At 41.2% G+C, this 15,027-nt stretch overlaps 1 protein-coding gene across 1 annotated transcript in view; it reads right to left on the bottom strand.

The window, feature by feature from the left end:
• LOC138774679 (dnaJ homolog subfamily C member 13-like) overlaps positions 1–14,121 on the bottom strand; it is a gene marked incomplete at both ends in the record, with an annotated part of 55,055 nt that extends 40,934 nt beyond the window's left edge. Inside the window, 11 exon segments of the mRNA XM_069955661.1 lie at positions 2,618–2,761; positions 4,547–4,642; positions 6,841–6,916; positions 7,342–7,463; positions 7,872–7,891; positions 7,894–7,927; positions 8,318–8,473; positions 10,570–10,677; positions 12,478–12,577; positions 12,696–12,775; positions 13,954–14,121. Coding sequence (XP_069811762.1) covers positions 2,618–2,761; positions 4,547–4,642; positions 6,841–6,916; positions 7,342–7,463; positions 7,872–7,891; positions 7,894–7,927; positions 8,318–8,473; positions 10,570–10,677; positions 12,478–12,577; positions 12,696–12,775; positions 13,954–14,121 — 1,104 coding nt within the window.
• Positions 14,122–15,027: the final 906 nt, after the last annotated feature.

Raw genomic sequence — 15,027 nt, 5'->3', positions numbered from 1 at the left:
ATAACTGTCAGCTGAACTGATGTTCAGCTGACAGTTAGAGGTGTTCGGAACACTGAGAGGCAGGAGCGGGCAGCTATTTAAACTTGCCGCCGTGCTCCTGCTCCAATCAGCTGCGGGGAACACCTGTAAAGAAGTGGGGAATCCCATCATAATGAGGTGAATCCCCGCTTCTTTACAGGGTGTCCCCCGCAGCTGATTGGAGCAGGAGCACGGCGGCAAGTTTAAATAGCCGCCCGCTCCTGCCTCTCACTGCGGGGACAGGCTGTAAAGAAGCCGGCTCCCAGCGCTGTCCTCCTGTCTCTCCCCACCAGCCCCTCCGCCCCCCCGCCGGCCCGGAGCGCTGTACACCCTATAGACTGCGGCACGCCCGCAGCCCTGCTCACCAGCTTCTTGCTCTCGCTGCTCCCCGCCGCCTCTGCAGACTCTCTCTTACCCTGCAGAGGCGGCGGGGAGCAGCGAAGCAAGAAGCTGGTGAGCGGGGCTGCGGGCGCGCCGCAGTCTATAGGGGTGTACAGCGCTCCGGGTCGGCGGGGGGGCGGAGGGGCTGGTGGGGAGAGACAGGAGGACAGCGCTGGGAGCCGGCTTCTTTACAGCCTGTCCCCGCAGTGAGAGGCAGGAGCGGGCGGCTATTTAAACTTGCCGCCGTGCTCCTGCTCCAATCAGCTGCCGGGGATACCGTGTAAAGAAGTGGGGAATCCCATCATTATGATGGGATTCCCCACTTCTTTACAGGGTGTCCCCCGCAGCTGATTGGAGCAGGAGCACGGCGGCAAGTTTAAATAGCTGCCCGCTCCTGCCTCTCACTGTTGCGGGGGATGTGGAGTGTTTTTGCACTCTGTGGGCCGGGTGCTCTGCACCTGACCCACGGAGTGTAAAAACCAATTAATCACATTTACATTGTTCCCTATGGGAACTTACAGCTCGGTTTTCGAACTGCTCGGTTATGGAACAGCCTTCCAGAACCAATTATGTTCGAAAAAACCGGGTACCACTTGTATATGGAAAAATTTTCAACAAAAGTATATATCAAACTCTGCTTCTGCTGTAGAATACCATACTGACAGCTCAAATAGCATTTTTAATGTGTCAGGTTTATTTTTAAATTAGTTACAAATGTAAAAAAAAAATGTAAACAAATGTAAAAAAAAACAAAAAAAACAAAACAAGCAAGCACATAAACAAAATAATTCTAGTTTGCAGGCAATACATGCATGTGTTTCAAAGTAGTGAAAAAGTGCATGCACAATAATATATCATCATACACAGACTATGCTGGTAGGAAACTGAAACCATACACCTTACCCTTCACCACTTACAGTAAACACATTACACCCAAGCGGAGTATTAAAAGGGACAAACAGAAGGAACATAGGAAAGACAAACTCACCATATTATTTCTGTCCTGATTAGGAACGTAGAAAAATAAAAACAAGGGAAATAGAGATTTAGAAAGCAACCTAAACAGCCATATTTACTTCTTGTAAGTCACACAATATTCAATTTGCTTGAAAGGAAAGTCTAACCTTTAAACATCTTCTGACATGATTCTGAGACATATATAAAGATGACATGTACTAAGACTCAAAGACCCTTGTGTTTCTGTCTGCAAACTTCCACACACTGCACAGGATTGTAATAGCCAAGCCCCTTTCTTTACTGGCCAATAGTGGGGAGGTCTCTAAAAAAACTACCCACAAATGCAACAAAGACAAGTTGTGACAAGTCAAGAAACAGGAGAATTTTAAATTTAAATGTAATAGAAACTGAGATAGCATAAGCTCAGTGCACAAAATACATAGGGGGAAAATTATCAAACTGGTGCAAAGCAGAATTGGCCCAGTTGCCCCTAGCAACCAATCAGATCCCTCCTTTCATTTTCCAAGGAATCTGTGAAGAATAAAAAGTGGAATCTGATTGGTTGCTAGGGGCAACTAAACCAGCTCTAATTTACACCTCTTTGATAAATCTCCCCAAAGTGAATCACTGTGAATAAGTTTACAAGTTAAAAAAATTATGACCTCATGTTACTTCATTTTCTATTAGGTGTGTTTGTGTGTGCAATCACACGCGCCTGCCCAAGATCATCATCAATAAAAACAGCACGGTTAAATGGAGGAATAAGTCACCAAGAGAAAGAAGCTGACTAGCCTACAAAAGATCAATGAGGAAGAAGACAAATAATACTGATGGAAAATAAGCACAATAGAAAAACAAACCCAATAAGAAGTTGCTCAATTGTCACCATACAAACATTCCTAAATTGTTGAAAAGGCGTGAATACCCCTGTATTTAACAGGGTTAAAGCGAATGTACCACGGAACATTGCTTTTGTGATTTTTACATGGATAGACTGGCGCCGGCACAGGGATGCAGATGCCGCGGTTCTTTTTTTTAAACTGCCGCCCAGTTCCCACGCCTGTCTATTATGGAGCACCGGCGCGGGGGTGAAGCACTGGAGGCAGGCCTGCCCACTCCCAGTGTGACAATCGGCCCACTAAGCGCTGAGTCACATAGGTAGCCCCGTCACAGAAGGGAGAAGGTTTTGTCACACTGGGGGCGGGCGTGCCCACCTGTCCAATCATGGTCTACATAAGTCCTACTTATATTATATCCTTACCTCTTTCTGTGCAATTCCCATCCTGTCTCTCCAGTGCAACAAAACTAAGTCAACTTTTTCCTTGGCAAATTTTTCAACTTCTTTAGCAGCTTTCCCGGCTAACCTCTGCCATTCTGGGACTTGTTTAAATTTGCCATACTGGTCCTAATTAATAATGAAAATCATCATTAAATATAGATAGACTATGTACCGTAGGCAGTTTTGTATATTCATACCTAGCTCTAACCTCTAAGAGCAATTTTCTTTGTTTTTTTATTGCCCACTTACTTCTGCCCATGTTATACAGGAGGAGGTTGCTAAATCAGTTGCATAGAGAAATGTGGGACAAATCATTCTGTTCAAATTCTCTGTCACTAGTGTATACTACCCTTAGATAGGACAGGATAAACTTACTGACAGAGTCTCTTTTAAAACTTTGTCAATGTAGCCATGTGAGGGCTTGTTTTTTGTGGAAGTAGTTAAAAAATGTTATTGTCACAGTTTTGGGATTCATCTAAATTTTTTATTTAATAATAATAACAATAATAATTACCCCTTGGGGGAATGGATACCAAATTTACGGCATTAAATGTAACAATATAACATAATAAATATATTTTCTGGCTCACTACGATTACAGTGATACCAAGTTCATATTTGTTTTTGTTTTTTTTTAGTTTGACTATTTTGGCACAAGAGTATTTTTCTTAAAAAAATAAATAAAAAAAGCAATTCTGCTGCATTCCCAATGCTGTATAAATTATTGTAACTTGGGGTGTTATGAACATGGTGATGCCAAATATGTTTGGATTTTTTTTTTAAACAATTTCTTTTGTATGGGGAAAATATGAAATGGCATTGGGGGGGGGGGGGGTTGTTTGTTTTTAATTCAGAAGCCTCCTGAATGCCATGGAAAACCATCAGCAGACATTATGCACTGCCCCTTCTGGTCTTGCATTAATTATAACACAGTATCAGTTTTTCTTAAATCATGCATATTGTGGTGCTTTCACATGTAGTGTATCACAGTTGATTTCACTCTTGATAACAATGTCCATGCAGCCCTTGCTGTATGATAAAAGAGCAAGATTTTTTTTTTTTTTTAAAAAAAGGTTGTTTCTGGTGTTTATGAAACACTTTATTCTCTTTGTGTAATTTAGATGTAAAATGTCATGATGGAGTACTTGCAAATAGGGAAACAGAAGAAAAAAAAAAAAACACAGGGCAGTGCGCCTCATAGGGTGACACTGTATATTCAAAAGCACCGTGGCGATGAAGTTGCACACAGGTTTAAGCTCACCTGATGTGGTTGTGAGAAGCCACAACCACTATAACAGCATGTAAATGGTATAATATACACTTGGCCGCTGCAGGAGACTCACAGCCGCAGAACCCTTGGGTATGCGTAATCATATGTAGAATCCAAATGAAAGAAAAAGGGAGATATGTCCCCGCGCAGACCATAAGTATAGAAGCAAATTTTATTGGTGTATATCCAAAGGTAACGCGTTTCAAGAGCGCTGGGCTCTCTTTTTCAAACCTCCAGGATACTTAAAACATGGTACACATCGAGATATGCTAGCATCGCTCCGGACTTCCACGTTGGTGTAGGACCTTTGCATATGTGCACTCCGATCAGCACCATGGAGCTTATCGGAGTGCACATGTGCAAAGGTCCTACACCAACGTGGAAGTCCGGAGCGATGCTAGCATATCTCGATGTGTACCATGTTTTAAGTATCCTGGAGGTTTGAAAAGAGAGCCCAGCGCTCTTGAAATGTGTTACCTGTGGATATACACCAATAAAATTTGCTTCTATACTTATGGTCTGCACGGGGACATATCTCCCTTTTTCATTTGGATTCTAGATGATTGAGTACTTGGCTTTGCAAAAGCTAGTGTCCAGAGTGCAGAGACAGAATAGAACTAAAAAAACTTGCAAAAACTTACAGAAGCAATTTTAAGATTATCCCTGATGTGCATTCGGTCAACATCTTTTTCCGGAACAGGATCCTTACTATCCAGGTATGCCAGCAAACCTGGGGGCTAGAAAATAAGGCAAACTAATTTAGTACAAATACAAGAAAATATGAATTTACTAGGCAGTTTGGAGATCTTACAATTCAATAGATGTATCATGTTGCAAATGCTTTAAGTTAGAAGCCTGGTGTATCCATAAGCTGCAGGTTCCCCCTACTGTGTGACAGCTGTCTCCCTCTTAGTCTAGGGCTACACTGTGATTTTGCGCTGCAAGACTCATCATTTCACAATTCATTGATTGGTAAGTGAATGAAGTTGCATGGTGACGCTCATTGGGCATGGAGATGAATTTTTTGCAACTCTCACGTCATAACTTGTGGGTCAAAGTGCAACTCTTTTTTTATAAACTAACAAAAGTAATTCTTACAACTCTCATTTTATTTGTACTGAAAATATTAACAATGCTTAGAAGAAGTCTGGTGATTTGAAAAAATTGACAGCCAGCAGGGGCAGGGAGGAACACATTAAACAACCACTACATATCTCTCCCCATACTCCAAAGCGCCAGGTCACAGGCTCTGGAACCCCAACGGAAGGTATTCTCACCAGAGTTCTGATGTGGTCATAACCCGGGAAAAAATACCCACCAGGTTGATGGATAGCACGCTCAGCCAATCAGTGATTGGAGCAGTTGCTCAATGGCTAAGCAAGCAGTTTATAAACCGGTCATGACATTCAAGCAGCAAGAGATCCCATAGCCTGCCGGGGGTCCCAGAGCGGCAAGCTAGCAATGCAGAGGCATGGGGAGAGGTAATTAATGATTGTTTATTTATTATGTTTCCCCTGCCCATGCTGGTGGTCAATTTTGTCTAATCACCCGACGACTTCTTTTAAGTTAGAGGGAACCTTACAAAAAGGTTAGACAAACCTAACCCACTATTACGTTTCTATTGGGCATAGACAAGAGTAATAATCTATTTTTAGTACCCTCAACCCTGATGCTATAGTTTTAAAATCACACTTTTTACTGATGGGTTAAATAAGGGAATTGGTGAACCAGCTGGCCTTCCTCTTCCTGTGCATGAATATTCATGTGGAGCTCTGCAGTAATGAGTGGCTAGAGTTACATCACAGCAGAGCTTAACATTATATTCATAGGGAGACAGAGCAGAAGTACTGAGGGATATAGTATACTGAACACCGTAACATATTAATAAGGCAGTAAAGATACCTTTTTACTAAAACCCTGTAAGAACATAACACCTGGTTACAGTCTTCTAACCTTTATTGTCCATAGATGTAAAAAAACTAAAATTTAGCAAGCTGTTTAGGACATCTACATTGTACAAGACATAAGCAATAATTCCAAGAACTGTTGACTAACAGATCATTTCATTTTACAAAGAATTCACTATATTAAAATGTGAGTCAAAAGTGCGTTTACTGTGCCTTAAAGAGGGTGTACCATCAGGTACATCCTCTTTAATCTGATCCAGGGATAGAACAGCGCCGTCGCGGGGAAACCGATGCCGCGGTCCGTTTTTTGAACCGTGGCCAGTTCCAGTGTATGGTGCCATTCTATCCACGGGTCCGGGGCCAGAGCTGAAGCACAGGAGGCGGGCTGGCCAACCCCCAGTGGGAGGGAACTCCCTCTCCTCTATAAGGCGGCTTCATTAGAATCAATGGAGCCGCGTGATAGAGGAGCGGGCCGGCCCGCCTCCCGTGCTTCAGCTCCGTCCCGGGACCCGTGCATAGAACCGCGGGAAACCCGGACCGCGGCACCGGATTCCCCGTGACGGCGTGGTTCTATCCTTGGGTCAGATTAAAGAGGATGTACCTGATGGTACATCCTCTTTAAGCAGCTTGAAAAATTCGAGAAAATGTCAGGACTAGAAGCTACTGATAGTCTTTTAGGATTTTACTTGTCTCTTTGCTTTACATCATAAAAAAAAAAAAAATCAAGAGAGATCCACTAAGGCACCAGAAAAACAATAATGAACGTCCACAGACTATAAAAATTCATCTCCTGAATAGAGCTACAAGCCAGGGGGTGAAACCCCACAGCCACATGCTTCTCCTATCACTTTGGTGGTCTGAACACTGACCATGCAAAAATTTTAAATGTATGTTCGACACATCAAAGGTTATTTAATGTGAAAGTGGCGTCTCAATTTAATTTAAAAGGCATAGTTTTAAGATTTTTCAGATCAAAAGGTTTTTAAATTAAATATTCACCTAAGCATTCTAACGTTTTTTTAACTTACCAAAATACGCTTCAACAAATGTAAAGATGTTGTATTATCCGCCGTCCATAGGCCAACTAAGTGTCTACTAAGCTGTCTAGGAAAAAAAAAATGAAATTATTAAAATTCAATTCAAACAAATTTTGAACAGATTTATTTAACATATTCTAGACATGAAAAATGTCATTTCTGGTCATTTTAAATCATATAGTGGAGCAAAGAAAATATAGCCTTGCCCATACTGACTGTGATATGGTTTAGGTGGCCCTTTAAAAGACATCAAAATTGGGGAGATAGAACACAGAACAGCTTTCACTCTGGCATACCCAGAAAATCTACACATTATATAGACAGCCTGCTAGTAATATTTTAATCCTATAAAGAAAATCTGTTCCTCTTCCTTACTCTTTGCATGGGCTTCTGTTCACATAATAACGGGTTGCTGTAGAGACCAGATTTGCCCGTTTGTGGGCATCTCCATTGCTTTCAGACTATGACTAGGTTACAGTGACATGATCTTACCTGTTTGTGAGCATTCTTTGATCAACACTTATTGTAAACATTGCAGTGTGCAAGTGTCGAGGTAAGGCACCTTCACTGAGAGCAAGTTCCTGCATTTTTGTAGCTATTTCTTTGTCTGCTTCCTAGAAATAAAAAAAGGCCATAACAGCATTTATCTCATACTAAGAATTTAGCACCAAAGCACTCCAGCATGAGTTTGCTTCAAAGTAACCATATTTGTAACCTTAACAAACATAGTTTAAAAAATGTAGAGAGACTTGCTATGCTTTACATTAAAAACTGAAGAAACTATTTCTAACACAAATATATGAAGGAAAAACTTCACTGGCAGGGACAAATTCTTAGAAAATGGCTAGGCATTTTTTTTTCCCCATAGAACAAAGTTCCTTTAGGCACTGCACAAGGTATAATACAGCATACATGTTTTACCTAAATATAACTTATCTGCATGGGATATTATTGTGCATGCATAATAAAAAAAAAAATGAAGCAATTTTAATAATTTACTATATCAACCAGTATGTACTTACTTCTATAATAGCTTTCATACTAAACCAGCTCCCTTTACAATAGCCATGGAAGGGTGCTAAAACAGAGATGCAAGAAAAAGATCAGATTAACAGCATTTAACCCACCCAAAAGCAACAAACACCTAACAGATGGAAAATAGCTGCTGCATAGTAAGCAACAATCTGCCGGTACAACTCAAAAATGATAAGGGAATTCCCAACAAAAGCTGGCCATACATATTAGATTAAACCAGGCAAACCTGCCCCAAGTCATGGAAAACATAGTATTACCAACTGGACCACAAGCTCTATGTGCTGTATTTCTCACCTGCACCACAGATACACTTTAACAAGTGGGTTTTCCAATTGAATTTTTGTCTATTTCTCAATGTGTGCTCATACAGCTTCTCACAAGGTAATAACCAAACTATTAGATGCAAACCAGCAAAATTATAAAATCCTTGTACCTGAAAGAGCTTGAAAAGTGTTCTACCATGTAATGCCACCATCTCAAGCAACATATCAAATTGCTGGCCTTCTGTTGTTTCACTGTATGGTGCACAGAGTGCAAAGGTGAGGAAATCCAGGAGTGAACTGATAACCAAGGCTCCAGTCCCATAATTCTAAAATAGAAAAAAAAATTAATGCTCATTCAAAATTCAATGAATGTGTTACCAAAATCATCTTGTGATTTGGGAATACTAAACAAATATTGAAGACCTTCAGTCCAAAAAGGTCAGTTATACTCACTGCTGCTAGTAACAATCACCTTACAGTAGTTTTACCAAAACAGCAGAAGATTGTTAAAATCACAATTAGCAGGCTAGACGAATCTAAACCAATGATAGCTCCTTACTGCGCACGGAATATGCAAAAGAGGAGCCCGTGGGAGCCTATCTGAAGAGTCTCAAAACACAGGACTAGCCAGATATCCTCCGGGAAGGACCCAGCCAAGGAGCAGCTCCTGTTAGGAAACCACCAAATCCACCATATTAAGTGGCCCTAAAAGTCAATGTAATGACAAGGGATAAAACCAAGGCTAGGTAACCATCCACATACAGCTGTTTCGGGGTGTTGCCCCTCATCAGTGTGGAGCAAGATTCTGCTAGGTGGGAGCAATGCCCAGTAGAGCCAAAGAGAAACAGATCGCTGAACTCAGGGAGACCAGCCAAACGACAAACACTGACGGCTGCTAGTGAAAGCGCTCAATGCAGCAAAGTCCTAGGTGCATTGCCCCCTGGGAAACATGAATATGCAAAAGAGGAGCTGCCCTTGGCTGCGTCCTTCCTGGAGGGATATCTGCTAGTCCTGTGTTTTGAGACTCTTCAATCTCTTCCTCTTTTGCATATTCATGTTTCCCAGGGGCAATGCACCTAGGACTTCACTGCATTGAGCGCTTTCACTAGCAGCCGGCAGTCATGTTGTTTGGCTGGTCTCCCTGAGTTCAGCGATCTGTTTCTCTTACTGCGCACAGGGCGCTGATCACCAACCAAGCTGGTGGCGCTGCTGAATAGATATAATTAAAAGCATTCTCAACATACCATTGTAGCTTGTTTGTTTTTATGTTTATTAAAAAAGACCATTATTTGGTCTGTGAAAAGAATCAAAGAGGTGAACCCTAAGATTCCTGGGCCGTCGCACTACCACACCTCACCTCACAGTGCTGTATACCAGCCCCTGGCATAATTATTGATGTACAATGTGCATACAGCATAGTGAGGTGTACTGGTGCTACGGCCCAAGAAACAATATGCTCTGCCATTTGACTATTGGTCAGGGGGGGTGACAGATTTACTTTACACATGATTATCATACTGTGAAGAGATATGTGGCTGATTCAGACCACAAACAGGTTTGCACAGGTAAATTTCACCAGATAAAGCAAAGATAACAGATCGGCAGTTCAGCACTGAACAGGGTAAGGGTATGTTTACACAGAGAGATTTATCTGACAGATGTTTGAAGCCAAAGCCAGGAACAGACTATAAACGGAGAACAGGTCATGAAGAAAAGACTGGGATCTACCCTCTTTTCAGACACATTCCTGGCTTTGGCTTCAAATATTTGTCAGATAAATCTCTCTGTGTAAAGACACCTTAAGGATCTGTCTCATCATACATGGACTCAGCAGCAGTGACCACTATGCAGGCTAAAAGAATTGTGTGTATCGACAAACTGGGGAAGGACTGAACCCAAAGTGTGTGCAAACAGGTCATTGAAAAGTGGACGAGGAAGTGTCATGGATTGGGCAATGTTTTCTGCAGCAGGACCTTTCATACCGCTATATGGCAATACTGGTGTGAATCAAAACCTTGGACAAGACTGTAAGAATAATAGACCAAAATTACAGCAGAGGCGTGTGAGAGTTTAATAATGTCCTGGGCCCACAAATGTGCTGAAGTCATTCAAAGCCAAGGCCTGTACACTTCCTACGGATTGGTGACTGTTGTAACCTTTCGCTGTGCTACAGTCATTGCTGTTCTCTTATTGTGATCATCACATTTAACATCACGCATCACTATCGACTTTGTTTCCCTTGTGACATAACTCCTTAATGCAGCAAAAACAACAAATGACAAATTTCAGTTTTATAACCTATCAAATGTATTGAAACTCTTTTGTGCATCATAATTTGGAGCATGTACTAAGATAGATCAATAGATTTTTTCTTCTTCTCCATATTAACATGTGTGGATTACATATGTTTTGCAGTGCTTACCACATGGGAGTTAAATTTGTCTAGTAAGTTTTCCAGAAACTTTTTGGAAGAAAGAAGAGATGCTTTGTTCAGTTGCTCTTGCCTTAGGTCATAATCATCATGCATTGGCTACAGAAGAAAGAGGGTGGGGATCAAAATTTTAAAAAAGCAACATTGGACAGGACATATAGAGAACATTTAAAATGGAAATAACAACCAAGAGGCAGTCTCATCTATGTAAAGCCTGCACTTAAAGCAGTATTCTAAATTATATCATCCACGTGTGGTGGTCATGCATGTGTGCTACTGCAACATTCACTTAGGGAACAATGGACCCCAATGTTAATGACCCTCACTGATCAGATATTTATTAGCTATGCTGTGATAAACCTTAAAGCGCAACTTTAAAATATTTTGACCATTCAGTTTTAGTTAGCTTAGGTCATGATAAGACTTTTGCAATATACATTAATAACCTAAAATGAACAGTTTTAAATAAATAAGGCTGACTATGCCCTTACAGCTCTGTCTGGCTCTGACTTATTTCTGCATTCCTGCTGACGGACTGTGACAGGAGGATCAGATAACAGCCCTGACACAGAGAGAGACATAAACAAAACCTCCTCCCCCACCTCCTAGCAGCACGCTCTCCCCCCTCCCCTCACAGAGGTGACTAAGCAGAGCTGAGGGGTGTGTGTGAGGAGCAGCGCAGGGAAAGAGCTGGATGGAGGGACAAGTGTATCCAGTGCCACCATGACTCCAATGTACGCATGAGGCAGAGTGGGTGAGTCACTGAGGGGAGGACTACAAGTCCCAGCACAACACAGATGTAGTTTTCCATAGTACATATAACATTCACTATCAGATGTCTGCAGCAGGTGCCCCCACCTCCATGGCTGACATTATCCTACAGTGTTATGAGAGCAGATGACTGTATCTAATCCCACTGTGTGTGATACCATCTGCTGGGCTCTGTATCTAATCTTACATTGTGATACTGTATGCTGGGGCTGTATCTAATCCCACTGTGTGTGATACCATCTGCTGGAGCTCTGTATCTAATCTTACATTGTGATACTGTATGTTGGGGCTCTATCTGATCCTGCTATGTGTGATACATCTGCTAAGGTGCTGCTCAGTGAATGGAGGGGCGCAGCCAGGAGATGAGGGATAGGCCACGCCCACATTCAGTCAGCCAGAAGAAAAATTCATTTATTCTTCTGAGCCAAACAACTGGGGATATCTCAGCGAGCGTACACGCTATCAACGCAGTTTAGGGCTCTTTTTAAAAGGTAACACGAGGGGTTTTTATTTGAGGAATTTCATTTTTTGGCTACTGAAATTATAGTTGCGCTTTAAGCTTAGGATTACCTGCTTAATACAGAGAGAATGTTTAGCTAATTCATCTGAAAAGGACACATGGTCTAAATTATATACTGTACTATCTCATAGTGAAACAGCAGCTTAGCTAATAGTTTTCAGGTAGCTTTTACAATGTTGTATACATAGTGTTACAATGTTATACTAGTGTTAAAGAACACTAGTCGGAGCTGCAGAGCGACATTAGGTTAAACACAAAAAATATTTTTTTTATGATAAAATGTGATCTAATAATCACAAGTTTCTATGAATGCCAACTTTTTTTCTGCCATACAGATGAATGCGTATATCTAATTTCCTGGAAAGCATAGCTAAGCAAGTAAGTAATGCTCCATCACATGCCTTTACACCTCAGACTAACACACACACACAGGATTATTCATCTATTCACGAAGTCCAGAAGCACATAGAGTAACAGGACATTCACGCAGATTTTATATGCATACAGCACTTTGTAAATGTATAATTTCCCCACTGTCAGTAATGGGTAGATGAAACATTTTAGCACTATGGTTAGTCCACTACTGTGAAGCACATTAACAAACTTACACACATAAGTGCACATAGCATGTCAATAGCAGCATGGGTCACACCATCATTATTCCTCTTTAGAGCCTTCACTACTTTTACTCCCAGACGTTCCCGAAACCTTCAGTCCAAAGGAAAAAAAGGAATATTAGCATAGTCACCAACACAAAAAAGTGTAAGAATTAAACTAAGAAATATGGCCACCACTTCTCTATTAATACAATCAAGACATCCAATACAGATTGTCATAAATGCACAAGCCTGGGGAACAAGGAAATGGCTGCACATCGCACCCATGTTTGATACTAAAGTTTTCCCGCTACATTAAAAACCAACATGAGAAGTTGGTATAAAATTTGATCAAACCATATTGCCTCATGTAACACATGCAGGTCTCTGATACACATGAATTCCTATTGTAGCAATGGTGTAGTGTCAGTCGGTGACCACCACCACCACAAAGCCAGATCCCACAGTGGGGGGGGGGGGATTTGGGGTGGCAATCCAACAATCCAGCAACCCCTAAGTCGCAAGACCAAGCCAACATACTCTTGTATGTGGGCTTGGTCTGATTGGCTGACCGCATGAAACACCAGAAGGCCCTAAAGCAAGCAGGAGGGGGGACCCGGGACAGTATTTCCCAGGCCACGGGAGTTAATGGCACTTAGTTTGACATATGTCAGCCCATTGAAGTGAATGGCCAAGTACCCACAGCCACTACTTCCAAGACGGATTTTTCTCGGCAGCGACAGCTCGTCCCGCCCAGCTAATCACTGAAGGAAGTGGCACAGTGCTCTGGTCAGTGATTGGCTGAGTGGGCTGTCAGTGCCGAGACTAATCCGCCTAGTAAGTTGCAGAGGGAGCATTCATTGGGGGGATTTAAAGATGCCACAAGAGGACCCTGGGAGATCATGGTTAGGAAACCATGTTAATATGTTAAAAAAAAAAAACATATGGAAAAAGCATGTCTGGCCATAATGCTGAAGTCAACCACTGGCCTGGTATCTCTGTATGCTTGTACAGCATATGATCTTCTGGCTAGTGATTGGAGTTGGCCATTTTGGGGAGCACACTGAAGTCATGGTTGATTTAGGGGTGAGGGAGCAATATATCTCTGCAGAGCCAGGAAAATCTATGCCCCCAAAATATTTAGAAACACTTTGTAAAAAGAATCCAATGAAGTGTACATTATGTCTATTTATTTATTATCTATCTATTGTTTATTACATATGGAAAATCTCTCAGTAATTAAATGTACATTTTACTCATAATATGTTTTAACCAGTAAACATTCAGTCTAAGACTCTGCATGCACTAAATGCCATTATGCCAATTAGTACAGTGAGGAGAAAATCAGAGGGGGACGATATAGCTGAACCTTTGTGAAGAGGAGTATAAAATATTAATCTAAAAAGTCCAACTCATCTGACTGCATATGAGACCTCAGGCAAGTAGCGGAGCAGCAGAAGACAGCTTTTTATCGTAATGCATGCTTACTTGGTGTAGCTGAGTAAAGGCCAGGAATCCGGCTTTTGAAGCCACTAATCTTCTGACTGCCTGGAACTGACTCTCCAGCTCTGCATTAGATGCTGTCTGGTCTCCTTCTTGGGAGAGTAAGGATGTGATGGCATTATTTATTAACTTCTCCTTGTTTTGAGAATAGGCCTGTACAGGAATAAAGAATAAGAACACATTGGGTAAACAAAAAGTGTTCTGTTACTCAGGAGGAGAGAAAGAGCAAACTTACTGTATGTGCTAACTACACTAGAACATATATTACACTAACTATAAAAATGGACCTGTACAGAGGAAGTTTAAACAAGGGTATAAAACAAGTTACAACATACATAAAAAAAACAAATACGTGCAGCTAAAGCCACCACTATACCACTTTTTGGAGTGCTTCATAATGTGCCTGGTATAAAGCTGAAAAGAAATCTAGAGGCAAGAATAAACTGCTGGTACAGTTTGTTCAAGGCACATTATTTGGGAAGAGGAATAACAAGAGCCTTTGGCACCCATGACTTTCTATCTTCAGAGTAATCTTCTACATGCAATTGTTTAAAAGGCATCTACTCTTATTACAGGTATGGATTTAGCACAAAAAAAGTTTTACTTACTGGTACAACATGAAGATAAGGATAAAAACATGAGGGGAAAAAAACAATATAAAGTATAGCAATAGGATACATTTCTGACATTTGATGGGCTCATTGCAGGCTATAAATATGTATAGTGTATATCCAGGAGATTTATGGGTGTATGTAGTATATTTAAACCACAAACTTAGAGCTATAACCTAATAATATCTGACTGAAACAAACAAGTGGGCGGACCTACATTGTGATTGACAGCTATTTCTGCATGTAAACCTATACATAGAATAATGGTTTCTCATTACCAAGTAGGCCCATGCACATGAATACCAAGTTCAGAATGAACAGAGGTTAAATGAATTAATGACCGGATATTATTAATATTCCTGCTGCGGCAGACTCGAATGCTGAATTCTCTGCATGACAGTATCATTTAACAAAACTTTTATGAACATATGAAATTCATAAGAACACA

This window comes from Dendropsophus ebraccatus, unplaced genomic scaffold, assembly GCF_027789765.1.
Source record: "Dendropsophus ebraccatus isolate aDenEbr1 unplaced genomic scaffold, aDenEbr1.pat pat_scaffold_1025_ctg1, whole genome shotgun sequence".
In the NCBI taxonomy this organism is placed as follows: Eukaryota; Metazoa; Chordata; class Amphibia; order Anura; family Hylidae; genus Dendropsophus; species Dendropsophus ebraccatus.
Note: the sequence above shows the minus strand (reverse complement) of the source record. Positions and strands in the feature narration are given on the sequence as shown.